At 28.0% G+C, this 27,574-nt stretch overlaps 2 protein-coding genes across 6 annotated transcripts; both read right to left on the reverse strand.

Moving 5' to 3' along the window:
- Positions 1-499: 499 nt before the first annotated feature.
- On the reverse strand, positions 500-3,087 carry LOC145195103 (piercer of microtubule wall 1 protein-like). Of its 2 annotated transcripts, XM_090094849.1 has the most exons (4): positions 2,915-3,087; positions 2,580-2,673; positions 2,322-2,388; positions 500-821 (listed from the first exon to the last, which is right to left on the reverse strand). In XM_090094849.1, the coding sequence occupies exons 1-4, from the start codon at positions 2,942-2,944 to the stop codon at positions 662-664; spliced, it is 351 nt and encodes a 116-aa protein (XP_089950975.1). In that variant the 5' UTR covers positions 2,945-3,087; the 3' UTR covers positions 500-661. The 2 variants fall into 2 exon arrangements, with proteins under 2 accessions (XP_089950975.1, XP_089950976.1); XM_090094850.1 differs by lacking the exon at positions 2,322-2,388.
- Positions 3,088-5,048: 1,961 nt separating this feature from the next.
- LOC145197182 (uncharacterized) lies at positions 5,049-26,815 on the reverse strand. 4 transcript variants are annotated; one of them, XM_090094846.1, is made up of 24 exons: positions 26,609-26,815; positions 22,909-22,971; positions 20,517-20,588; positions 19,994-20,050; positions 19,635-19,679; positions 19,481-19,504; positions 18,349-18,402; positions 18,183-18,260; positions 17,844-17,921; positions 17,563-17,640; positions 17,231-17,314; positions 16,893-16,970; positions 16,556-16,639; positions 16,220-16,297; positions 15,790-15,867; positions 14,851-14,928; positions 14,639-14,701; positions 13,698-13,763; positions 13,548-13,592; positions 13,329-13,379; positions 12,799-12,846; positions 12,621-12,674; positions 7,711-7,751; positions 5,049-5,181 (listed from the first exon to the last, which is right to left on the reverse strand). In XM_090094846.1, the coding sequence occupies exons 1-23, from the start codon at positions 26,676-26,678 to the stop codon at positions 7,720-7,722; spliced, it is 1,458 nt and encodes a 485-aa protein (XP_089950972.1). In that variant the 5' UTR covers positions 26,679-26,815; the 3' UTR covers positions 5,049-5,181; positions 7,711-7,719. The 4 variants fall into 4 exon arrangements, with proteins under 4 accessions (XP_089950972.1, XP_089950970.1, XP_089950973.1 ...); XM_090094844.1 differs by having other exon boundaries at positions 19,635-19,682; positions 26,609-26,783; XM_090094847.1 differs by lacking the exons at positions 17,231-17,314; positions 17,563-17,640 and having other exon boundaries at positions 19,635-19,682; positions 26,609-26,784.
- Positions 26,816-27,574: the final 759 nt, after the last annotated feature.

Consider the following 27,574-nt stretch of genomic DNA (forward strand, 5'->3'; position numbering starts at 1 on the left):
TCATCCTATGAAATGAAACAACCTTTTTTGAATTTAACATGCTTCACATTGATATTTTTGGGGAACCAAAAACAGATTTAAAGTGCAACTAAAGAACTTACTTTGAATAATTTTTACCCTAACAATATGTGAAAGTAAAATAGTTCAACAGCGAAAATTGCCTCTTTTTCAAACTTTGGTTGCAGATAATTTTGTGCATGAGAGGCTAGATAAAGGTACCAAATTGAATATTCATAGTTTTATAGACTTCTTGTGGCTTGTACCTATTTTTATGCTTATATTTCTATCTCCTTTTACAATTCGTACGTATTTTAGTACTTGCGATCTTAATCAGTCAACAAATGAACGACATTTTTTTTTCCATATATCCTTTTTTTCACCTAAAGTTTTACACCTTTGAATTTGCTAAAAACGGGATCTGAGTTTAAACAGGGAAATAAGTCATTTTTTAGCTTTTTATGGATAAAATCCTTTACACCTATTTAAAACACAACATATATTGATTCTTCAAATTTAACACTATTTCTTCATACAATAAAATTTCAAATAAGAATAGAATACAATTTTCAACAGTTATAGTTAAAAAAGACAGATATAGTAAAAAAAATAATATAAGAACACAATAAAATTAATATAATACAATACAATACAACATATATAGTTAAAAAAGACCATCTCTGTGACTAGATACAGGATTCTTATCTACAGATGTATTCAGAGAGTAGTTACGATACATTCCACATTGCCCAAGGTGCTCAGAAAACTTTTGACTTTTAACATGAAATGAGTGTGGCATTGTATGAACAGTTGGTTGATGACTTCTGTTAATTAAAAAATCCATCTTTAAATTGGATGCAAAGTATTGTTTATTTATAAGAAAAATTATCACCATTTCACACTGTTCTAACAGATAAATATACATACTTCTTAAACAAACTGCTTTAATAAGTGTTTTTGAAAAGTTTTCCCACATAAAATTAAACAAAATTGCCATAATAAACATGGAACTTTACCACTATATGTCTTATATCTTAAATGTTACCATACCTCCTGTCTACAAATTTTTATCTACATTAATTAAGACTGTAACTACAATACCATCTATTAAACCAATATAAATATAAAATGTGATAAATGTAATACGTAAAAGAACTAAAAGAATATTTTCTTTTTAAAATTAGGTAAGATTCACATGAAGCTGTATCTCATTTGGATAAATCCGTCACTTTGTCTTTTATTCTCACTTGCCTCAAGGTTTCAGAAACATGCCTTTAAACAAAAATGTACTTTTCAATGTGGTCTGACATTAAGAACATTTAGTGGATTATTCGGAAGTACATACCCAGCACATATTAGATCTTAAAATTGTAATGTTTTGTCCAGTCAACTAATGAAGTGAGACCCACATCTTGAGCAGTCTATTTGCATTTGTCAACCATCAACTGAGATCCCCAAGAACACACTCTATCTTCATAAGATTTACAGGTGGATTACCTGAATACATAACAAGGTTAATTATAACCATACTGCTATTCAGTTAAGATAGTTACATCTTCAGCTAACTCAACTGTTTTTTTTTCAATGATGATCTTGGAAAACTCTTGATCAATAGATAATATAAGATTGTTTGACAGTTTTCCCACAACTCCATTTAACCCCATACTCAAAGTAGTATTCTTGTCCAGATTTTAAATAAGATGTCCAAGAGAAAGTGAATTGGAGTGCAGAACACACATAATATAAACTTTATTCCAAGTAGATCTCAAAAATTCTAATAACACATCTGGTTTTTACTGGTGACCAAGCTCCATCATTCATCTGGTTTGCTGGTGACCAAGCTCCATCATACATGTTCTGGAATAGTACTTCAATATTGTTTTGAAAAATGTTTGAACTTAGGCCAAATTTCTCCTTACATAGAAAAGGATGTTTTATTTTCTTCTGTCTCAGACAATCTAATAAAATAATTCTTTTATATAAATTAGGCAACTAGTTTAAATAAATAAAATAATTATTCAAATTTTTGATTTTATAATAAAATATTACATTTGTAATATTTTCTTTACAAAATAAAACATTTATAGTTAATGATTTACAAATTTAATAATTAACATTTATCAGATTCTCCATCAAGTGGTGTTTTTTTTATCAAAAAATTCAAACTGTATTTTTGGTAAATCTTTTAAGCTTATAATCAGGGGGAAAACTTTTCAGAACATAAATTATTTATATCAGGATATCAAAAAAATTATATTTAAATTTTGAATTTTTACAACTGCATTTTCTCTTTTTTTAACTCAAAAATAAATAACTTTATTTACCCATATTCATTAGCACTTGTTACATACATTGGGTGAGATTGTTTTAATCCATAGCCTTTAAACATATCTAGATATACATAACTTTTTAATACTTATTGATCACTCATTTACATTTTTACACTCTTTAAATATATCCAAAATGTACATAATTTTCATTCCTTCTTGACACTCATTTTCACAAAAATACTCTCATAAGTAACAACCCCCCCCCCCCCCAAAAAAAAAAAAACAACAAACAAACAAAAAAACAAAAAAAACCTGGATTATCAAATCTTTTTGGAAGATTCTCTGTCTTATAAAAATCTGAAGTTTTAGCTCCATGTCCAGGCTGTGTTGCTTCATAATCCTTTTCCTAAGTATACAAACAAGCTGTGTTTTTATTTATAAAACTTTGCGTGAATACATACATACATACACACATACATACATACATACATACATACATACATACATACATACATACATACATACATACATACATACATACATACATACATACATACATACATACATACATACATACATACATACATACATACATACATACATACATACATACATAGTTGATTAATTCAAAGCTTAAACATACTAACCAGTTGATTTATTTTTTCTATCTCAGACATAGTACGGTTTCCTAACCTGACTAAAAGTTTATAAGTGATTAAGGATAACTATTGACTTAAATATCTTGTTTAACTGTTTTTTTTTTATTAAGCAAGAGTCCAGTTTGCATCCATAAAATGTATTTAAAAGATAAGTATGCGAACAAAATGGTGCCGATTATTTATGAGTTGCTAAACAACCGCAGTCCGCAACAAATCAAGGAAACACTTTTAAGGGGAAGTAGCTCATGAATAATGGCCCCTCCCATTTATTACATGTTTTCTTCCATACTATAAAATATTCAAAACTAGAATAGATGTGTGCACATGAATTTTCCTTTTGATTCCTTGAGATAACTATAACTATTTTACTTTCCATTATTGGTACTCTGAAACTCTTTGAGACACACCTGCTCATAAATGGTGATAAACCTATGCCTCAGAGAGGGGGAAAAGTAACTTTAGATTTATTTTGCTTTTAAATATATATTTTCAAAATACTCATGCTGCTCTATTAGACTAGAGTAATTAATAATTGATCTGGGGCCAGTTTTATAAAAACCTAAACCTCAGAAAAGGGGAAAAGTAACTATAAGATTTATTTTGTAAAACAGTTTACAATCGTAATAAAATCCGGTACTAGCTTGTAGACGCAAGTACTAAAAAGTTCAAATTGTAAAAACTATACAAAGGAAGAACTTGAAAAACTAATCAAAATCTATAATCATTTTTTTATAAAAATAATACTTAATCTAAACGTTTTAAAAAACTTATCACGCCTACAAGCGTCGGATTGTGTTACAATCACAAACAGTTTTATAATATTGGCCCTTTTAACACATTAATGAACTATGTTCTAGACAAGGTATTAATACTAATAACTTTTTTATATACAAACATATTTTAAATGAAGTAGCTTCATACATTATTTAAAAAGATTGAGTTAACACAATCCAAATACTTTTAAATTCTTGTTTAATAACTGTTTTAAACAAAACAGAAGAACGGAACTGAATGCTTGTGTCCTTCCCTTTCTCCAGTATCTTTGAACACCGTAAAATGTAATATTTCATTTTTGATTTACCTAGTAAATTTTTTGTTTTGTTTTTAAATAATGGTATTTTTCAGTATTTACAAAATGGATCTCATTCCAAAATAAGCTCTTAAAAATATTTTAAAATTTAGGAAGAAAATTTAAAAGCAAATTTACAAGATTATTTCTAACTTAAAGAATATTGTTGCGAAAGTTGTGAATAAGCTTGCTGTCTGGCCAAAGATTGAAGATCCGCGAAATAAACTTATAATATTTGCTTTTTCCTTTTAGTAACAATGAATAAAAGCAGTGAAAGTGACTTTATCTTAAAATTGAAAAAATTAAGACCAATCGTAACTATTTGATCACACTTCAAAGTGTAACGTTTATCCTCTTTTTAAGGAAAAACAGTTGTTTAAAGAATCGTTTACACGCACATAAAAGATAATCTGTCTTTTAACAAAAAATCAATATTTTGTTCGTTTGTAATTATTTCTGTATATGTATTTTCTCTTCGTTTGTATTTATTATTGTAATTTCATTGAAATAAATTCTTTGTAATCCATAAAAATAAGCGCTTTATCGTATATCGTGTTATTTCAATAAATGCACTAATCACATTTACTGTTAATGATTACAATATCATTTATGATATGTTCTAATCATGCTGCAATCGTACACTATGCAACCTGTGTCTGTTAATAAACCCCGTGATTGCTCAAATGACTATCTATTTCATATTTCCAATTAATATTTTTATCTCAACCCAAAGAAGGGTCACATCTTAAGAGCAGTTAAAATTGCAAAGAAGAAACGATCAAAATTTTAATCGAATTTGCCAGCAAACGAAGCAAAAAAATTAAAAAATTTAGAAACGAAAACTGATTTAAATTTATATTAAACAGCAAAATAAATTTCTATATTTCAAAGCTGTAAAAAATGATCTGCTATCCCATTCAAATCATTTCGAGGGTAGGAAGGGAAAAGAGGGCGGTTAAAATATTTTCATTTTTAGACAAAATATCTAACGAAAACATAGTAAGATATATGGACTAAAAATGTCTCCTTTTTTTTTTTTAAAATAAGAAAATAGAAACAACAGAAAATTGATTATTAATAAAGAACAAAAGAAAATTGATTATTAATCGAGACAAACGCAAAATTTAAAATAATCTTTTTTAACATTTAAAGCCTTGTTACAACCATTTTTCTTTCCATTGACTTTCTAAATAAAAACAAAATTATTAACTTTTTTGCATGAAACTGTAACAACCACCCAGAACACACACACACGCACGCACGCACGCACACACACACACACACACACACACACACACACACACACACACACACACACACACACACACACACACACACCTTTTCAAATAATCATACAATGCAAAATATGTTTGAATCTTATAAACATAATAAAGTTATAGGCACATTACAAGAGTTTTCCAACACAACAATAGAGTTGTATTTAATACTGGTGAAATAAGTCTACTAAGAGAATAATTTGAAAAATAAATAGAATTCAAACACTGTCTTTTAAAACTTTATCGCTTACCAATAAGGTAAGACAGTGTTTGAAACATCGGTTGAACACGATGAAGCTCAGCATTCTTTATTCGTTAATTACTCGAAAACTAATTAACGGATTTTTCTTTTTTCTTTTGCTCAGTAATGCTAATGAGCTGTTGTTTGATTGTATTGGTATTAAATATTGATTATAATTGTTATTGGATTATTAAAATGAGTAAACAAATTTTAAATTAAGAAAATGTTTTGGAAACTTTTCTAAATAGGAAGAGTACTTAAATCTGAAGAATATAAATCTGAAGAATATAAATCTGAAGAATATAAATCTGAAGAATATAAATCTGAAGAATATAAATCTGAAGAATATAAATCTGAAGAATATAAATCTGAAGAATATAAAGCATATCATAAAAAGAAAACTCCAAAGCTATCCAATGATAAAAAAGTTAAACCAATTCGTTTTTTAAAAAAGCTATGTAAAGTTTTATATAGCTTTTTTAGACGAAAAATATGCATATCTTTTCTTTTAAAAGTTTATTTTATAAACTTTTAAGCCGAGAAAACATATCGTCAGCTGACGATATGTTTTCTCGGCTTAAAAGTAATACACACACACACACGGAATACAAGTGTCGTATTCGACATTTTCAAAAATGTCGAATACGACACTTGTATTCCGAGCTGACGATATGCATAATTATGCATATCGTCAGCTCGGAATACAAGTGTCGAAAAGTTTATTTTATAAACTTTTAAGCCGAGAAAACATATGCATAATTTAAGTAGCTGACGATATGCATAATTGAAGACGATCAAAACTAGTTAAAAAGGACTTTACGTAATTGCCCTTCCAGCAACATTTTTATCAGTTGAAATGTAGTGATAAATTACTTGTAAGGCTTTAAACTCGGATTTGTATATAGAAGAATGCTAAAAGAAACGTTTTTTTGTCATTTATTAAAAAGAATGATGTTCCCACAATATTTCAGCCTGATTTGGCTACAATCCACTTCTCTATAAAGTCACTAAAATAGTATGAACAAAAAGGTGTTGATTTAGTACCTAAGGAAGAAAGTCCTCCAAGCCCGAGTCTTTGAAATTTATTGGCTAATTATAAAAAGAATCTTATTGAAGAGAAAAAATTAGCTTCAGACGAAGAAGATTTTAAGAAAAAGTGGAGGATTCAAAGCATGATCCATTCCTATGCCCTTCAAAGAGGACCAAATTTACTGCTGTTGCGGGTTGTGAAGGCAAGCCTCCTTCTCCGCAAGTTCCCTCAGTTTCCTATCTGACCAAAACAATGTCATTTCTCTTTCAGCAACTCATTCCATTCGACCGGGTGCATTTACTGTCTATGCACTTGCAGTCCTTAGATGAAAAATGACTGGAGGTTGCAGTTTATACAGGTGAACTGTTGGTTCGAGTCTTGCCTCCTTCCCTTACAGTACCGCAAATGTGAACCCACACTTTGCGAGCTGTATTTGTAGGAGAACTTATCACATTGATGCATTTTGGTAAGATGACTAAGATCTTTTCTGATATCAAATATCGCTTGAAAATACCAAGTAATCTCAGTACCTGGGCGCTCACACAAACATACCTCGTCTAAGCCACCAGCTATCACTATTTTTTTTTGGACTGTTACATTCTCCTTTCCAACCGGGGGTATGTCATTCTCCCTTTTATTATTCGCAACAATCCTATATTTCGATCAGCACTGTTTGATTGTTACCACAACAGCGCCTTGAAATAAAGTTTGGTTTGGATCATTGTCCTCCTAACCTTTGGAGTCCTACTATACATTGGTCTTAGATAACTGAGTTACTAGTTACGCCGCGAAGAAGCTGTGTAATATGGATTTACTGCAATAAATTCGAGAGAAAAAACTAGTTCCTCTCACAAAACTGACTCTACCGAAGTTAAGTGTCACTGACCTTTTAGTTTCAGCTTTGCAACCGATTAAAGGGTGGTAACTTTCATTGTGTTCAAGCAATATAATACAATGTATAGTTGAGACTTATTATGAATGCTTGTTAATTTTTAGTCACATTATTTTTCAGCTATAAGCAATAATATTTATTTTTAAAATATATTTTCGAAATATATCATTAAATAATTAACGCATTCAATAGAAAGTTAACATTAAGAAGGTATTTTCATTTAAAAAAATTGATTTTAATTTTTTAGTTAAAAATAGACGCAAAAAACATCTTACATGGAACATCTAATGGTTGGTCTTCTTTTTCAACATGATATCTATGAATAAAAAAATACAGATTTTTAACAAAACATGAAACAACCTGTTCAAGACAAACAACTGGATTCATTTTATCATATCTTCTCGGCTGCTACACTTGTACCAACAGCTTTTAACTGGTAAAACGATTCATTCATGAATAAAGTTTTCTTAAAAAAAAAACAACTCGACTTTGTAACAGCATTCGAACTCAACCTTCGAACTCAAAAATTTTTTTTTTTTTGAAGACTTTCAGAAGACTTTTTTTTATCTTGATAAAAGTAAGGCGGGAGTTAAAGGATACAGATTCTTTAGCTTAGCTTCACCTTACCTTTCTGAAACAAAGTTCTTTTCATGTAATTATTTAGCTACACAAAACTTCTAAACAAAATTTTTAAATAACTTTAAGGCAAAATGGTTTTGGGTTAGGTTACGGAGGTCCACAAATGAAAAAAAGTTTAACGAAAATGACATACAATATAGATTGATAAAATGATAAATTAAATATTGATTTTATTATAAACAGATAAATTAAGGTCAATTAAAATAAATTATTCAACTTAAAGATTTTATTTTTGTAAAAATTCTTGCTACTCAAGTGTACTAAGGCGGGAAACCAGTTTTTTTCTAAAAAAAAAGCCGAAAGCTTTAGTTAAATTCGATCGGTTGTTTCGTTAATAACTTATGCATACCGCGGTAAGCTTCGCTACCGAGAACTTTATAATTTATGCAAACCGTATTTGGCGTCAATTTCTTTTGTATTTATAAGCAATTTTTAAAAAACAGTTCTGTTGCGAATGACGCGTAAGATAATTTATATAATAAATTTACCGAAAACTACAGCCGAGAATATTGAGGAAATATAACCGAGTAAAATACAACCGAGACTCATTTTTATTACATTTATCTTTGGCGCAACCGAACCATAATTTATTTATAAATTTTTATTACTTTTTAGTGAACACGACTGAAAACTGTGCACAAAAAGTACGTGACAAACGTTATCACTTTTGTTTTTGTTCTATAAAAAACAAAGTTTTATTATTGTAAAACAAAAAAAAGATGGTTTTTATTTAATTTTCGAGCTCTATGCTAATTTAAAAGACTTTGTCACGATGTAATTGTATGGCTCAAAGCTCAACGGATATTCTGAGGCAAAATTTAGCCGAAAACGAGCGCTAATCTTTGTGCGCGGACAGGTTTTGTAGTAAATATTGGCTACTTTCTAGCGCCTATCCTATCTCGTAGGTTACTTATATATATTTTAATTGCATCAAGAAATTCATCAAAAAATCTTTCCAACGGTACCAAATATGTGGCATTTTGTTTAACTTTTAAACAAAATATCAACTATAGCATAAGTACAGTTTTTGTTGAAAAAATCCTGGTTTCCCGCCTTAGTTCACTTGAGTACGAGTTTGTCCGTAACTTTACTTCGCTCAAACTTCGATGAACTAAGTTTAACGTCATTTAACTCCGGCCTTAGTCATTATTGAAAAATGAGTGTGTATATCATGTCTATCTGATGGACATCATATTTACACTGAGAAGTAAAATAAAAACTTTAAGGTAGTTTTGTTTAATTTTGTAAAGGAACTTGACAATAATAACTGATAGAGGCCTGGTGTAATTGAGGCACAACTTTTCACGGCCGCCGCAGCAGCTCGCTGTGACTTAGCAGTTCTAGAGGTACTGACTTTTTGGCCCATATAAGGAATTGTACCTTATGATCATTGGGAGTGTCCAATGATCTTTTTGATGGGTCATGTTTAATCGAAAATGGAGTAATCAATCAACTGGTGTTTCAATGTGACTTTATTTACAAGACCATTTGTTTAAAATTCTCGGCCACACTCTGTGTAAATACCACTCTTTGTAAGAATGACCTTATTTAATGAATGTGACTCATAATCCTTAAAAGTTTAATGACGTTCACCTGAAAAATACATAATTTTTAATTTAAAACCTCTTCTTATAAAGCCCAAAACGAGTAAAGTATTTTTTCCAACTCCACTATGATCAATAAAACTAGAAACAAATAATTTGTGAAAAAGTGATTTTTCCAGGACATAATATCATTTGGCTTAATATCAAATTTTCCACTATATAGTAACTGGATGGGTTAGCCAATTCAAAATATCACATTAATAAAATTGTATATTTAGTATTGTATATCAACTAAGTATATCCAGAGAATTTTTTTAAGTAAAAACTTTAAAACTGAATTACTAAAAAAAAAAAAATAGAAAAAATGGAAGTGTCATCTACAGATTTTTTCTGAAGCCAACATATAGGAAGTGAATGAGTGCAAGGAAATATGTCTGCTGATATCTTTCCTTGCACTTATTCATATCCTACCAAACAAACTTTGTTGCTATCTTATGCTTGTTTTGACTGCTTGTTTGCATTAAATGTTTCAGCATTCCCTTGGTACAGATGACGGACTTTTTCTACTGTGCCATTTCTTTTAAAAGGCCTGTACCATCGGAAATTTTAATCAACTGTTCATCAATCCGTCAGTATTGCTGAACCAACAACACGTGACAAAATTCTTTTTTCTTTTTCTTTCAGGGTTTATTTTTTGTTTTCCTTGTTTTCAGTTTGAAATGATAATAACAGAGTGAACTCTGTTTTGATTGGTTGAGTGATTTTACATTGTTACAAATGACATCTTAAAAAATCCATAAAAATGAACAAGTAGACAGCATAATGACCATAAATGTTATGTATAACTTGAACAGGTGTTTAGAAGTTTGTTTTAGTTTCAAGATTAAGTTTTTATTAGCTACAAGTTTAGAAAATGACATTAATGATTTAATACTATCAGTTAGCAGCCTTTGTGGAGCTATAAGAGAAAAAAGAAAAAAAGAAAAAAACAACAGAAAATGATAATTAAAAATTCAATCTAAACATGCCCCTTGTTGTACACTGGGATAGGAAATTGCTACCACTTGTCACCAAAATTGTTCATTAAAAAAGTGATTGCTCAGTCATATTAATAGGTTATAGAAAGAAAAAGTTAAGACACTGAAAAGTTACTTGGTATCCCCAAATATTTCAAAATCAAAAGGAACTGGAGCAGCTATGACTGAGGCTACTGTAGCAAATTTTGTGGACTAGGGATTAAAAGAATAAGTTATTGGAATGTGTTTTGGTACAACCTCCAGCAACATTGGAACTCATATAGAAACTTGTACACTAATAGAAAATTTATTGCAAAAAGAACTATTGTATTTGGCCTGCCATCATCACATACATGAAATCATAGTGTATGCTTGCAATGAAGTGTTTGCAAGCAAGTGGGAATCAACCAAGGGAGGGCCACAGAGTGTTTTTACAACATAATTGTTCTCTTGGAAAAGTTCCTCCAAGAGGAAAACAATTCAACATGCCTGGTACTTTTCACCATGCTCATTGGTTTTCAAAAGTCATATACTGTATCAAAATGTTTAGGAAACAGTTTAAAATAGCATCAAAAGAAGAAAAACAATTGTTGCCCACTAAAATGACAGCCCAATAGGTTCTTTGCATTTAAGCAAAGAACCTATCGGACTGTCATTTTTTCAAATCATGGTTCATTGGAAACAAAACAAAAAATGATCTCTAAATAGAACACCAAACCAAACATTAAACCAACATTTCTGGGTCGTTTCGTGATGACGGTTGTGAACTCCGAGATAAAAATCATGAAATGATTTGGAAATGTTGCTAATGTCCATTTGAAGTCTATTGAAAACTTTGTAACATCAAAGTCATCTATTATTTTTGAACATTTGGGGGTTGATTTTAAATAATTGCTTGCCACTGATCCAAGTACCTGAAATGCTCTCGAAACATACAAAAAAAATCTCAAAGTTTAATGATTGTGAGTCGTTAATAATTGCATTAAATGCTGTGCTGCATTGATGAACCAATATAATGAAATATTGACAAAAAATAAAAAATAGATATACTTTTCATATATATTTGCAGCGCATGCCCTCTGATATTTTTACCTATCACAAAACTGACATGCAAAATTTGCAGTATTTCCACAACACTCTAATATGCAGTTATCATTTAATAACTGTTACTGTAATTATATTTATAAATTTAAAACTTTAGTGTTTTCATGATAGTAAGCAGTCACCACAAGTAAAATGCAAGTCCTGTTGAATTCTCTTTGATCAACACTACCTAGCTAGTTTCACTTAAGCTCAGAAAGTTTTATGCACACTAAATTATAAGATGCCCTTTTAATAAAACACATACTTTGCTCTATTTTACTCGTTTGAGCTGGATTATAATTACAATTATTCAATAATGCATATATACCTCAGTATGTAATAAACATCTGAACTTTTTATTGTAAACTTCATGATAACAAAAAATCAATCTCATTTTAAACTTAAATAATCTGGTGATAGCACTAAATATGATTAAATGTTGATGTTTAAACTCGAATGTGAAAGCACAATGAGAGGATATACTAGTCCATTTATTAAAAAAGATAATTTTGGCCCATTCTTTATATAAGTAAAGCTGAAAGAATACAAAATTTAAACACCATAATATCACTTAATAATAACTTAAATATCTATTTATAATAATTATCTATTGACAAATATGATTTTGCAAGTATTTAAATATCTATTTAAATGATTTTATAAATATTTAAATATCTGTTAGCAAAAATGATTCTGTAATATAGATGGTATTGTGCACATTATGTTGTAAAGCAAGGTACTAACCAATCAAACAACTCACAAAAGCAGCAACTTTTTGATGAAAATTTAACATTTTTAAAATAAAATGTTGTTTAAAAAGTAAAATTCAAAATTAAAATTTTGGAATCAGAAATTTCAGTAAATATATATTTTACCATAATATTGTTGTTTAAAATCAATTACCTTTAACTTCAGCCATTAGTTGATCAAGTTCTTGAAACTTTTTCATCAATATCTCTATAGCAGTTAAATAAAAAAAAGAAAATGAAAAAAAAAAAAAATTTTATGACAAAATAACAAATAACTTTTAAAAATGATTCAGTTGTAAGTTTTTTTTTGTTACAAAAAAATTTAGTAAGACCTTTTTTAGAGAGTGCAGCGGTCTCCTCATCTGATTTTCTGACTTGTTCTAAATTTAAGAGTTTTTTTTTAAAAAAAAATTTAAGAACTTTTTTTTAAAAAGTAAACTATTATAATAGATTAAAAATGTGGAACAATTATAGATCAAAAGTGCGGAATAGTGCTGAAAAAAAAAAAAAAAAAAAGGATGGAAAGGTGCTAATAATAGATTAAAAGTCCGGCAACTTTTTGCTTTTACAATTTATATGTTAAACTAAATAATTGATATAAAATAATGATTGAATATAATAACTATATAATTTCAAAGAACTCTTAAAAAACAAAACTAAATCAAGTTATGTTAATATATAAATATATAAGATATAAATATATATAAGTCAATTTATATTAATTTTGATAATAAATCATGTTAATTATGATGAGAATAACCAAATTGAAGAAACAGTTAACTGATTTTGGAATATTTGAACAGAAGGAAATAAAGAACTTTTTTAAAAACCCATAGTCTTAAGATTATCTTAAAAAGCGCACCATCAACTGCTTTATCAAGTGTCTTTAGATCATCGATACTTTGTACTTCACCTGAGAAAAAAAAAAAAAATAAAACAAACCTTATCTAAAAGTATTTTCATCTTGTACATTTAAGTTAAGAAATTTTTTAAATGATTGATAATCAGTCACATAAAAAAGAGGCACAGTTATGAGGAGTACAGAAAGAATATAAAAAAATAAATGAAATAACAATGCTACCTTTTATATCATCAAGTTGGCTGAGGAGTGAAACATCTTTTTGTTCTGGAAAATGAGGTTTTATTTTAAAGATATTACGTTGTGTAAATTAAGTTTTGCAGGTTCATGTAAACTTTTTTTTTGTTAACATACATAACTGCTTTTAAATACCTTCTATGTTATTGAGAGGATATTTTTTCTTAACCAAACCACTTTTAGTTGCCTTTACCAAACTATCTGAAAAAAATTAAAAACCGCTCATAGTTTCTATTTTTATTTAAAAAAAATCAGTTCACTTAATTAGTTTCCTCTCCTCTATGACTATCTGCATATGCAATTAATTAATAACTACAAATGTTTTTTTCTTTTCTTGAACAATAACAATACATAATACATATATATTAAAATGCAAATACACACATAAATCAATGTAGCCATGCAATGAGATGGAAGAAAAAGTCCAACTGTTTGTTTTGTAAAAGTGAAACATTAAAATAAGGAAAATAACTTTATAAGGTGGACCTTTCCAACAGGATTTCAGTCTGGATTAATGACTGACTCAATTTCCTACAAGAGTTAAATAAGTTACGAAAAAAAATGGCGAAGAATTTTTGATGGAAACTCATTTCTAGCATTTCTATATTTTGGTCAAAACTTCTTCTTAAACAAAGACATTTTTTAGAATTGCTGAAACTTTTGAAAAGCATTTCAGAGTTTCCTTGGTACAGATGAGGGACTTTTTTCATCTGTACCAAGGAAATGCTGATATATTTAATGGAAACAAGAAGCCAAAACAAACATAAGATTGATATTAGAAATGAAAAAAAGGGGTATCAGGTTTAAATTTAGAGATTATAAACCTTGATATTGTTTAACTCTAGATATTTCAAGTTTTAATATTATTTTACATATTTTATAATTTTGTAGAGTTCCTAAAATTTCATAACCATTTTGCTTGAACTAGACAAAACATGCTGAACTAGTTTTTTGTTTGTCTTTTTATTTAATAACATTTAAAAAAAAGTCAAGGAGCAAACAGCATTGAAATTCTCAGTTCAAATTTGAGAACAATTTCTATTATCAAATCAATATGAATTATCTGTAAGAATTACCTTTTAACATTACGAGAGCATCTTTTAATTTGGAGAGTGTTTGTTCCAAATCAGCACTTTTATCTACAACATAATTAAAATCAGTAAGCAAGTGCTTAAACATTAAGGCTTAGCTTAACATTTAGCTTCATTTAGGTTTAAAATGGGATTTTCAAAAAATAAAATTCAAGAATAATTATGAAACTGATGGTCGAAATGATTAATCAATTTACCATTTTTACCATCTGTCTCTTTAACAATATTTCCGTTTGCATCACGTTGCAATGGCTTTCCTACTTTCTCCACAACCACTGCATCAAACACATACAAAAGTTATACACAAACAAACTATATAACTAACTAATAAAAAAGCTGTATATATTCTTAAAAGTATTTAAAATTTTTTATCTATGTAAAGCTTTTCCCTAAAATGCTAAAACAAGAAAATTTGAGCCTAATTTAAAATATACTTGCAAAAACTTTATTTTGCTTAAGTAAAATTGAAGAAAATTGCAAGTTGTGGGATATAATTACTAATTGCTTTAATAGAAATAACTTTCAAATATTTACACATACATTAAAATTTGTATTGATTTATAAAATGTTTCATAATAGACTTTTAATAAGGTGAAATACTTGTTTTAATAATTAAAATCAGCTGAAAAAAAATCTGATATAGTAGCTGAAAAAAAATCTGATATAGTAAAACGAGGCCTTTTTTTATAGTAACATGTTTTTAGTCAATAGCTTATGTGTTAACATTTCTTTTATGTCAGAAAAAATTTCATAAAACTTTTATAATTAGTAAATATATATGGTAACTCTATATTAAATTGATTATATTTTTATTAATAAGATTTATCTTTTTATTAACAAGATTAGCAAGAAAATTGTTAAAAAAAAGGTTTCTTTGATGAAAACTTTGCAGCCACTATCTAATTGACAAATATAATGTATTTTTGTACAAATATAATTGGATTTCTAATACTAATGTATTCATTATTACTATCATTCATTGTTGTAGTCTACAATTTACTCACAAAATGTCATCAATTCAAACTGTTTTATAAAAAAACAACAAGGAAATGCATTATTTTTAAGCAGTTCCAAACTTTTGCTTAATAATATTTTGAGTATTTTTTAATTTTTTTGATTTTAGCTGATATACTTACCATTTTTACTACTTGCATCTTTAACAATATTTCCGCTTGCATCACGTTGCAATGGCTCTCCTACCTTCTCCACAACCACTGCATTAAACACATACAAAAATTAAAAACATAAACTTATTTAGCAAAAGGCTTTAAAGATTCCTAAAAGTGTTTGAAACCATTAAAAAGTTTTTATCTATATGCTAACATGTGCTAAAATATGCCAATAAAAGAAAATTTGAACTTAAAATGAAATCTTGTGAAATTTTTATTTCTCTAAAATAAAGTCAAAGAAAACCAAATGATTATCTTTTGTTTACAAGCTTATTCTAAATTTTAAAAAAACTTTTTATTTGCTTTTAAGAAAAATTATTTCTTTAATAACTTTTAAAAATATGATGCTATTACTTTCAGTATTTTGCATTAATTTTATTCTAACTGCTACACTTACCATTTTTACCACTTTCATCTTTAATAACCTTTCCATTTGAATTACGAAGCAATGGCTCTCCTACTTTCTCTACAACCACTACATCAAACACATACAAGAGTTTAAAAAAAAATATAAACATTTAAGAAAACTAAACTTAAAATATTCTTGTGAAGTATTTATTTTTCTAAAATAAAAAAAAAATCAAATGATTATCTTTCATTTACAAACTTATTCTAAATATTTACAAGCTTTTATTTTGCTTTTAAGAAAGTTTATTTCTATATTAACTTTAAAAACTATAACTTTATTAACTTGAGTATTTTGTATTTTCTTTATTCTAGCTGCTGTACTCACCATTTCTACTACTTGCATCATTAATAAGCTTTCCATTTGCATCGCGTTGCAATGGCTCTCCAACTTTTACCACGACCATGGCATCTAACACATGCAAAAATTAAAAATATAAATTTGCTTAAGAAAACTAAACTCAAAATATTCTTGTTAAGTATTTATTTTTCTAAAACAAAATAAAAAAAAATCAAATGATTATCTTTCATTTACAAACTTATTCTAAATATTTACAAGCTTTCATTTTGCTTTTAGGAAAATTTATTTCTTTATTAACTTTGAAAACTATAACTTTATTAACTTGAGTATTTTGTATTTTCTCTATTCTAGCTGATACACTTACCTTTTTTACCACTTTCTTTTTTAATAACCTTTCCGTTTGAATTACGAAGCAATGGCTCTCCTACTTTCTCTACAACCACTGCATCAAACACATACAAGAATTAAAAATATAAACATATTTAAGAAAACTAAACTCAAAATATTCTTGTGAAGTATTTATTTTTCTTAAACAAAATATAAAAAAATCAAATAATTATCTATTTTTTAATAAACATATTCTAAATATTTACAAGCTTTCATTTTGCTTTTAAGAAAGTTTATTTCTATATTGACTTTATAAACTATAACTTTATTAACTTGAGTATTTTGTATTTTCTTTATTTTAGCTGCTGTACTCACCATTTCTACTATTTGCATCATTAATAAGCTTTCCATTTGCATCACGTTGCAATGGCTTTCCAACTTTTACCACGACCATGGCATCTAATACATACAAAAATTAAAAATATAAATTTGTTTAAGACAACTAAACTCAAAATATTCTTGTGAAGTATATATCTTTCTAAAACAAATTAAAAAAAAAATCAAATAATTATCTATTTTTTTATAACCTTATTCTAAATATTTGCAAGCTTTCATTTTGCTTTTAAGAAAATTAATTTCTTTATTAACTTTAAAAACTATGACTTTATTAATTTAAATATTTGTTTTATTCTAGCTGCTACACTTACCATTTTTACCACTTTCATCTTTAACAACCTTTCCATTTGAATTACGAAGCAATGGCTCTCCAACTTTCTCTACAACCACTGCATCAAACACATGCAAAAATTAAAAATATAAATAAAGTCAAAGAAAACCAAATGATTATCTTTCATTTACAAACTTATTCTAAATATTTACAAGCTTTCATTTTGCTTTTAAGAAAATTTATTTCTTTATTAACTTTAAAAACTATAACTTTTTTAACTAGAGCATTTTTTATTTTCTTTATTCTAGCTGCTGTACTTACCATTTCTACTACTTGCATCTTTAATAAGCTTTCCATTTGCATCACGTTGCAATGGCTCTCCTACTTTCTCCACAGCCACTGCATCAAGCATATACAAGAATTAAAAATATAAATTTGTTTAAGAAAACTAAACTCAAAATATCTTTGTGAAGCTTTTTATTTTTTCAAAACAAAATTTAAAAAAATCAAATAATTATCTATTTTTTTTATAAACTATTCTAAATATTTACAAGCTTTCACTTTGCTTTTGAGAAAACCTATTTCTTTATTAACATTGAAAACTATGAGTTTATTAATTTGAGCATATTGCATTTGTTTTATTCTAGCTGCTATACTTACCATTTTTACTACTTGCATCTTTGACAACCTTTCCATTTGCATCACGTTGCAATGGCTCTCCTACTTTCTCCACAGCCACTGCATCAAACACATACAAAAATTTAAAATATAGAGGCCTTTACTTAAGGAAACTAAACTCAAAATATTCTTGTGAAGCTTTACATACCATGAGCATCATTTTTTTGATGGATGGGAAACTTTTGATTATTTCTTCCCAAAGCTATAAGTAATAAGTTGTGCTAAGTAGTAAATATATATCTTTAGGCTCTAAAACAATTGTGTTCTTTAATGAGCTGTAAAAGAATTAATTCTATAATTGAAAATTTTTATAGAAAGCTTAACAGTTAAATTGACAAATCAATATGACACTTAATACCAAAATAAATATGATACTAATGTAATAAATTGTTTTTAACTGTTTTGTTTTTTTTATAATCAAAAACTTTGTAACAGTATTTATGGCAGGACTACAAGACAGTGGATGATAAGATATCTATTTTGTAAAATATCTCAAAAGCTTTTTCATCTTCACTTTTAGTTCATTTGCAGGTTTAAATACCATCATTTGTAGGTCAAAACCAGAAGAATTTTTTTTTATGGCAAAACAAAACATTTGAATACTTTTTTTGACAATAAAATTATAAACATATAACAGGTATCAAATATATTTTAAACTTATGGATATTCCAAAAATACATAAATGGCATTGGTTTACTATCAGTTCTTTTCAAGCTTGAAATAATGAGTTATAAATCTAAAAAATGATGGCTGATGCATGATTATGGTGTTGCTTTTGTGGAAAAGGCCACAAACAAGCAACAATGTGTGAGCAGGTCCAATATTCTGACGTAAAAACCTTGAATTGTTTTGCAACAGATTCTTACATTTTCTTCATATTGCTTGTGAAAGCAAAAAAGTGAAAAAACAAACACAATTTAAATATTATCTTAAAAATTGCAAATATGATTGAAAAAAAAACAGATTTTGTTTTAACTACAGATGACACATTTTATATGTTTTACTTAAGTTTAGTATTTACAAAAACTTTATTTATTAAGCACTGCATTAGCATGTACAATAATTTTTTTTAAAGAAGCATCTCAAACCTATAAGCTACACTTTTACCTTAAAAATTCAGCCCCAACAGGTTAAATATTTAAACTACTGACAATTTATCAATGTAGTAACAGAGAACTAGTAATCAAAATAGTCAAAATTTAGCATATTTATAAATATAAATGGGAAAAATTTATCCAAAAGAAGTCAGGTAAAAAGAAAACAGGATGATGATAACTTACTTAAGAAATCCTCATTGTTGGTTGCTGAAAAAAAAAAAAAAAAAAAGGAAAATAAACTGCTACTGAAGAATAAAACAAAATGATGGAATATTGAAGATTTGGAGATGGAAAAAAAAATTCATAAAGAAAGAATATAAGAATAAATAAATGGTACCTTTAAAGTGTTCATGAACTTGATCAGGTGAGGATTTTTCTATTACTGCTAATAGTAAAATAAAACTTATAAAGTAAAGATTTCAAATACATTGAAATACTAAAAATGTAAGCAATAATTTAGTGTATTTTTTTCTTTTTTTTTTTTAAAAAAAAAAAATCGTTTTAGAATTTGTTTAAAAAATTTAGTTAAAAATTTTGTAATAAGATAATTTAGTTTTCTTTCTTATGTAAAATATATTCTAGAGAAGAAACTTAACAAAGGAACTATTGTATTAACATATTTAACTAAGATATTATTGACCAAAGTATGATGATTTATACACGCCATGAAAAAATTGTATTTAAATACTTTATTACCTTTAACCAGCACATCTTTCAAATCAGTCAGGTCATTGTGTAAAGTGTTGAATTTATCTAGAAAAAAGTGTTATAGTACCTTAGATAAAAGGATTGATACAAGAATCTCATGTCCTAAGTTATCATCAGGTTGAAGGGGTATATCACAAATTTAAGGTTATTCAGAATTTTTTTTTTTTTCTTTTTTATCATCATAAAGATTTCTGAAATATTATTGTATATATATTTGTATGTATATATATATATTGTATATTGAAATATTAGTGCATATGTAATGTAAACTAATTAATATTTTTCATCTGTAAATAAACAATCATTGTATTAACGAGATTTAAAGATGAAAGAAATCAAAATAAAATCTGTGTTTCACCCATTTCTATAATAAAAAATTATTATTATAATTTAATACAAACATTTCTGTGCAAACATTTCTACAAAAAAATTTCTGTGATAAAATTGAGGATAAAACATTAAAGATTACTGCAATATTTAACTACAAAAAAAAAATTATATTATTTTTTACCAAAATTATTAGCACTAACTGAGTTCTTTAACTTCTTGTCAGGTTGCTGGCCATTTCTACCAGTTATAGAATCTAAAAAGAAGTTTAATTGAAAATAGCTTAGGTGTTTTCAAGCTATACTGATTTTTTTTTTATATATATTACATATATTATACTTCATTGTATACTAGAGCAGTCCAAAATTGCATACTAATTATTTTTCTCCTAATAAGCCTGATCCACAAGACTGCTCTTGTTCTATTATAATACCCATGTAAACTGTAGCATAATTAGAAGATGCTCAAATTTAAAAATATTTTTTTTTTAGTGATATTAAAGCAACTTCCTGTATAAAAATGAGTTAAGGTTGTTTCTATTGTAAAACAGGCTAAAACTAGATGCTTTAAGGAAGTGTGGATAAAGTAAACCTACTAAACACCTTCTACAGCAAGGCTTTCCTCAAGAGGAGATATTCTATGAAGCTTCTCTTTCACCACCTTGAGGAAAAACTGAATCTTAAAGACAGGATTGAAGCAACTCTACCCCACCCTGAAACCCCTGAAAGTGCATCAAATGGCCATATATAATTTGTTTGGTTGTTTGACCAATTGGGTTAACACTTTGCGGATCAGATTTAACAATAATTTCTGATAAAAATATGATTTTTCTAGTTGAAATATTGACTAATTTATTATATTTTAAAAGTCAACGATCTTTTCTTTTTTATTAAAGGGGATAGGGTAATTTTACAGAAATACAGTGGCTTAACAGAATCACCTTTGGATATGGGATAAAAAAATCCAAAATAAAAAAATATTTTTTGTACAAAGGAATTAGTTACTATAACAAAAAAAACTACATTTAACTAAAGTTAAAAAATATATACTTTTTACTTATATGTAACTCATTAATCATAAGTGCATTGTGTTGTACACATAGACAATTCTTTGCAAGACTTCATTGAAATTAGCATTGTGTTGTCCTACCTTTGATCATAGCGGTTTGAATTTAATGTTTTCCCCAAAAATACATGAAAAACATTGCTAAAGTCTCTCAAATCTTTCATACTTTTTTCACCAGTACTATTGTGCTTATCCAGATAATATTGAAAATGATAAAGTTTTCTTATTAACTTGTTGGGTCAATTTACTTCTAATTTATGTTTATCCCAATAAAGCACTCTTTAGATAACTATTTACTAACTGAAAATCCTTGATTAGTGTTCTCAAACAAATCTTTTTCAATTAGTTTGAAAAGTTTTTCTAATATGCCTAGCAAAATATGAAAGGTTTACTGACAGCCAAAACTAAAGTTTTCTAAACACTAGTAAACTTGAAATTTTAACATCCATAATCATCATAATAATTCAATCTTTTTTTTTCACTTGAATAAGCATCTATATCTGGTTTCTATTTAATTGATTAGGTAACTTTTAGATAGCCCCTAAGAAATAGGATATTGAGAAGGTTTGCTATCACCTACATACATATCAATTTTTTCATAAGTTTCCTAATAGTATTTCAAGCTTTTGGAAAACAAAATTTAGAACACAATTGAATTAATGTTTCCTTTACTGAATTATGTTTAACTATTGAGCAATTTAAAATTAATAATTTAGTAAACAAACTTTTTTTTAATGTAAAAATATTGGGTGTTTTGAATTGTATGGTATTGGGGGCTTACCAAGACAACCTAAACAACGAATAACACTACCTTCAATGAAAAAAACCTAAATCTTTACTCAAGTTTACATTACAATTTACATTACATTACAAGTTTCCTTCAAGTTTACATTACAATTTTAATAAACTTATTTTCTTTTGAATATATTGAAATATGATTTAAATTTTAATAGTTTTGGAATATGGAAATAGACTGCTTTCAAAATCAAATAAAAATTTCATGGGATATGATAGGGTCTTAGATCACCTTCAGGGTATCCATGACTGTCTATTGCTCTAAAAACAAACAATAAGCCATGTATGTAAATATGAAATAGTTAACCAAAAAGTGAAAAACAGTTTTAAAAAAAATTTAGATGGATTTTTTGTTCAATTTTTGAATTTGGTTTTCATCTTTAAAGAAAGTTGACTATTGCAGCAGTTACAAATCCAAAATTCTTTGCAGGAAGGAGGAAGGAGGGAGGAAGGAAGGAAGAGTGGGTGGGTGGGTGGGTGGCAGAAGGAAGAGTAAGTATGTAATATTTGTAACTTTCTAGTATATTTCTTCATAAGTAGTTCCTTAAAAAAACTTTTCCTTAAATTTTAATTTTGTTAAACTTTGAGAGGATCATTTCCCCTGAATATCCCATTACATCACAACCAATATTTAAAAAAATGTTTTTTTCCTTAAATTATAGGATTAGGTAAAATAAATTGACAACAGTAGTTTTTCACATACACACAGAGCTTACCTTCAAATGCCAATAGTTCATCTGACAAGGTATTTAAGGAATTTCTCACATGAATCAATTCATCTAATTTGGTAAAAACAAAGTTTTTTAAAGCTACAGACCAAGTAAAGTAAGAAATTCAACAAACAAGCACAATAAATATCAAAGGTGAGTTGAGAAAAGCAAAAAGAAACTTATAGCAGAAATAAATGCAATTTAACAAACCCAACAAAACAAAGAATAAAAATACCATACAACAAATATCTGTGCGCAAATATTATTTGCTACACAATGCACAGTGACTAAAAGCAATAAAAAAATGGCAATAAACCCCTCACAACATTTTTGTAAATATAATGTACTTTTTAGATTACAATGATGATTTATTTAAAAAGTAAAATTAGTTTTTTCATAAAACTTGTATTCTATATTTTTTTTCTAATTATATAAAGTATTATAAAATGTTTCCAATATATTAGAGATTTAATTAACTTAGTGATTTTAAAAAACAATAACAATAAAAAGATTAGATCTTATCCTGAATATACATGAATTAGGAGCGGATGAATTACAATCATGGATGAATTTACTTAAAGAATGAAATAAAACTGAAGAAATTAGCAGAGAGAACATAAATAAAGTAAAGATTACTATAGCTATATTTATTTCAAAAGTGAAGAGAAAACTAAAACAATGCGGTAGAAATTATGGTACATTTATAGAAAAAGAATTTCAATGACTTTAAGAAAATCTTATAACCAATAAAAGTAGACATTTTAGTTCTGGAAAACCTCATAAACAATAGAAGGTCCTTGGAGAGCAAAGTAAAAAAGAAAAAAGAAAAGAACTAGCTGTTGAACATCAAGCTCTATTTTTAGCCTCTGCAAGAAGTAACTTTTTAAAAAAAAGTGAAATACTTTAGAGATCAAAAAAGTTAAAGACACTTCGGATAAAAACCTGTCCTTTAAGTATAAGTGTAAAGGCAGCTCTTGCAATAAAAGTGAGCACTTACCTCAGCAATAAACAATACTAAATGATCAGAAACTTAACCCTTGGACACATTTATTCACTTCTAACACAATATTTTAGTGAAAAAATTTAAACACTATCCTAAGAATAAATATTTTTCTCTAATTTCAAATACTACCCATTAATATTGCTAATGCTGCAATTATGTAGATGTTATAACAATATCAATAGTAACAGCTGAAATAAATGATAGTAATTCTGCCAGAGAAGCATTTTAAAATCATGAAGTTTTTTCTGAAAATTATGTTGATTGTAATCATCAGATTGTATAACATTCTCATAGTCATATGTTGCAGATATCCCATTAATAACAGTGAATTAGATTTATAGTTTCACTGAAACAATTAAACTTATAGTGAGTTTGTATGGCTGGTATGTTATACCCCCTACTGTACAGAAATTGCTACTGCATAGTACTTCCATATTACATAAACAAATTTTGCCAATTAGAACATGTTCTGAGGATGTACTGGAGAGCTTGAATAAATAAACAACAAATTTTAGAAAACATAAGAATTATATAGGAAAACCATTACCAGATGAAGTTATTAAAATAATTACAAGGTAAGTAATGAAATAACAAATCTGAAAAAAAAGTTTTATTTTCATGTATCAACATCCTTTGAAAACCATTGTTATGCAAATATCAAGTAGAGTAATGTACCTAGATGTTGTGTATTGGATTGAAAGTTCTAAAATTTTAATTAAAATATTTTTTTACGCGTACAGCCCAACCTTACGCTTTATGAACGCGTATGCGCGAAAGGAACGCGTCAAAGGTGCGCGTAAAAAATATTTTTGTTAACGAATTTGAATTTTTTGATCCAAAAAACTAATTTCACATATAATAGGGGAGAGGGGTGGGGCAAGTTGATACGGGGGCAAATTAATACAAAGCTAATAAAACAGCTATAACACAAATTGCGCGAATAAGATTTGGTACGGGAAATAGCTTTTTAGTTCCCTAACGTACGATGTAAAAATATTTCCGTTCATATCAAAATTAATCAAGCTGGGAAGCATTTTGTAAATTGAGTAACTTTCGAAAAAAACTGACAACGTGTTTCGTAAGAGAATTTACAAAAAAGGTAAGTACATTTAGCTCATCAACCTTCCATAAGTTTAAGAAAACATTGCTAAATGATTTTGTTTATGTCATTTGTTTGTTCGTTGTTTCTGTTAAAATTTAACTCGAATTTAATGCAACGCGGTCTAAAGGGGCACGTTGATATAGACTACTTGGGGCAAATTGATACACTGTATCATCTTACACCTTTGGTAAAGCATTTGAATATGGCCGAAAATATTTTTGTTTATGTATTTGCATTAATGCAATTAAATTGTTTGGGGTAGACTAATGTTCTTTTTTTCTCGCAGAGATAGTAAATAGGTAAATAGGCCTAATAAAACATTGTTAGGCCTACGGCATAATTATTATTAATGCCACTATTTAAAACTTTTGCAATCCAATCTTTTGGATTGCAATCCAACTAAATTGTTCCATTCTTATATTTCACGTTTCTAGCTATAGTCTCGCCCTATGTGGTACGGCCACTTCCTAAAGCCGGACCACACAGCCAGAGTAAACGCGGGAGAAAACAGGGCAAAACACGTATTTTGACCGATACACCAGAAAAACTGGCTATTGACATTGCAGAACAAAAGAGAGAGAGAAAAAAGGAGAACCAAACTCTAAATTGGTTGCACTAAGACTAAGACTGTAAATTGTGGGCCCATGAAGAATGCACAGATGGTACTCCTGCTTTTATTTGTGAAAAACACATCTTTCTTTAGTTTGTTTACTTAATCTTTTGTGTTTGTTTACCTGTTTACCTAATCTTTTGTGTTTGATTACTTAATTAGTTTTTTAAAGCTTCATTTTCAAGTCTTATTAAATGTATCAACTTGCCCCATGGTGTGTATCAACTTGCCCCAGCATAGGGCAGGTTGATACACAAATCTTTACCTTACTTTTTTGTGCAGTATTTTTTTAGATTATGTTCTAATCAATAAAATTGTGGTACCAAATATGCAGGATACTTAGTGTAACATATACAAGTTATTATTTCCACCCTAAATATAATATTTAGCTTTTAATGTCAGAAAATATAAAAAGTGTATCAACGTGCCCCCCTCTCCCCTACGGTTATTTACGGTGTTTATTGAGTTTTATATAGTATTTGATAATCCTGAGTCACTGTGCGTCGCGTATAACGCTAAGCACATTTAGTTGAAAATGACAGCGAACCAGATTTCAAATCATCTTCCAAGAAAAAAGGAGCGCGAAAAAGGTTCGAAATTTAATTTGGAGGATTAATTCGATCTCTTTTCATTTAAGAACCGCTACAATTTTTCCTTACAAAAGGTAATAACTCAGCAAGTAAAGAATGTGAAAAAAGCCGAATTATTGATCGAATAAAGTATTTTCAGAAACTTTTTATGATTTTTAATAATCCATTTTTAAAAATAATAACAGAGTTAGGGCGACTAAAATTTAAATTCTCATTTTTGAAAGCCGTCAAAAATTAAAAGTTTGTAAAAATTGAAGAAGCTATAGTGTAGAAAGGAAAGGCATAAAGCAAATCGAATAAGATTTTTTACAATTTTGAATAGTTATGCTTTTCTTCTACAAAAAAACACACCATTTATAAAACAAAATCCAAGAGAAATTTATAACAGAAAAAGAACTTGCCGTATGATATTGCGGGTTTCCCTTTTACGAATGTTAAAATAAAAGACAGAAACAACACTGATGAAAACATCTTTACTACGGAACGTGAATGACGATACAACTCTTTTTGAAACTTATCTCGGTTACTGTCTACTTGAATATCCTACTGGCTTATTTTGATGCTTTCTAAAGAGATTAAGACTAATCGAATGATCAAAAACCGTCATTAAGAAAGATTAACGAAGACAAAGATATTTGTAATAAATTTTACAAAGCGGTAGATAGTTGCATAGATTAGTAACGAGCTATTGAAATTGAATTTTAGCAGTCTTTTGTAGAAAATAGCGCTTCGTTTCCTTGGAAGCCTGTGAAACAAGGCGCTGATAAATAACGTAAGAATTTAATCTCTTACGTTAGTTATCTTTTTAAAAATCAATGTAAATACGTAGGCCTCAATCTTCTTTTAAGAGCTTTTGAACTATTTCTTATTTTAGTATAATTAAGAAAATTTTCTTTTTTTACTTATGCCAAAAAAAAAAAAAAGTGAATGCTTCATTTTTGGATATTACAGAGAAAGGAATCGATAAAAAAGAAATATACCGATTAATTCTCGGGGTAAGCAGTTCACAATTAGAACACGGTAACTATTAAACTTACTCTTAAGGTTAATGCGACATAAAAAAACATTCACCTCCTGAGTACTTGCTTAGATATAACAAAGCGAAGTAAACTTGCCCGCGCGCGCACACACACACCCAATCGACTAGTTACTCTGGTACGTTTAAACCTACTGCTTATAAATAAGAGCCTTCACTCCACATTCCTAAGTCCTGTTTGATACTTCTAAAGCTTGTGCACCAAGTTGACTAAAACAAGCTTGATCTAATAACAATAGATCTGATAGCAATATTGGTAATGATCTCTTTTAGCAACAGCTTTAAATATTAAAACTACTTTAAAAAGGTTCTGGTTTTCTAAGGTATGGTG

Source organism: Hydra viridissima, unplaced genomic scaffold (assembly GCF_058129835.1).
Source record: "Hydra viridissima isolate aposymbiotic clone 2 unplaced genomic scaffold, HvirCarnegie_v1 scaffold_8, whole genome shotgun sequence".
Classification (NCBI taxonomy): domain Eukaryota; kingdom Metazoa; phylum Cnidaria; class Hydrozoa; order Anthoathecata; family Hydridae; genus Hydra; species Hydra viridissima.

What these genes read in the sequence shown, in the direction of transcription:
- LOC145197182 (XM_090094844.1), bottom strand. Translation starts at nt 26,678, where the DNA reads ATGTTTTCATCAGTGTTGTTTCTGTCTTTTATTTTAACATTCGTAAAA. An exon ending in AGTTCATGAACACTTTAAAG is followed by an intron (nt 19,505 to 19,634) that starts GTACCATTTATT and finishes TTTTTTTTTCAG; the next exon opens with CAACCAACAATGAGGATTTC. An exon ending in TGCTCTCGTAATGTTAAAAG is followed by an intron (nt 13,764 to 14,638) that starts GTAATTCTTACA and finishes AATTTTTTTCAG; the next exon opens with ATAGTTTGGTAAAGGCAACT.
- LOC145195103 (XM_090094849.1), bottom strand. Translation starts at nt 2,944, where the DNA reads ATGTCTGAGATAGAAAAAATAAATCAACTG. An exon ending in TAGAAAAAATAAATCAACTG is followed by an intron (nt 2,674 to 2,914) that starts GTTAGTATGTTT and finishes TTGTATACTTAG; the next exon opens with GAAAAGGATTATGAAGCAAC. An exon ending in AAAAAGATTTGATAATCCAG is followed by an intron (nt 2,389 to 2,579) that starts GTTTTTTTTGTT and finishes ATGTATATCTAG; the next exon opens with ATATGTTTAAAGGCTATGGA.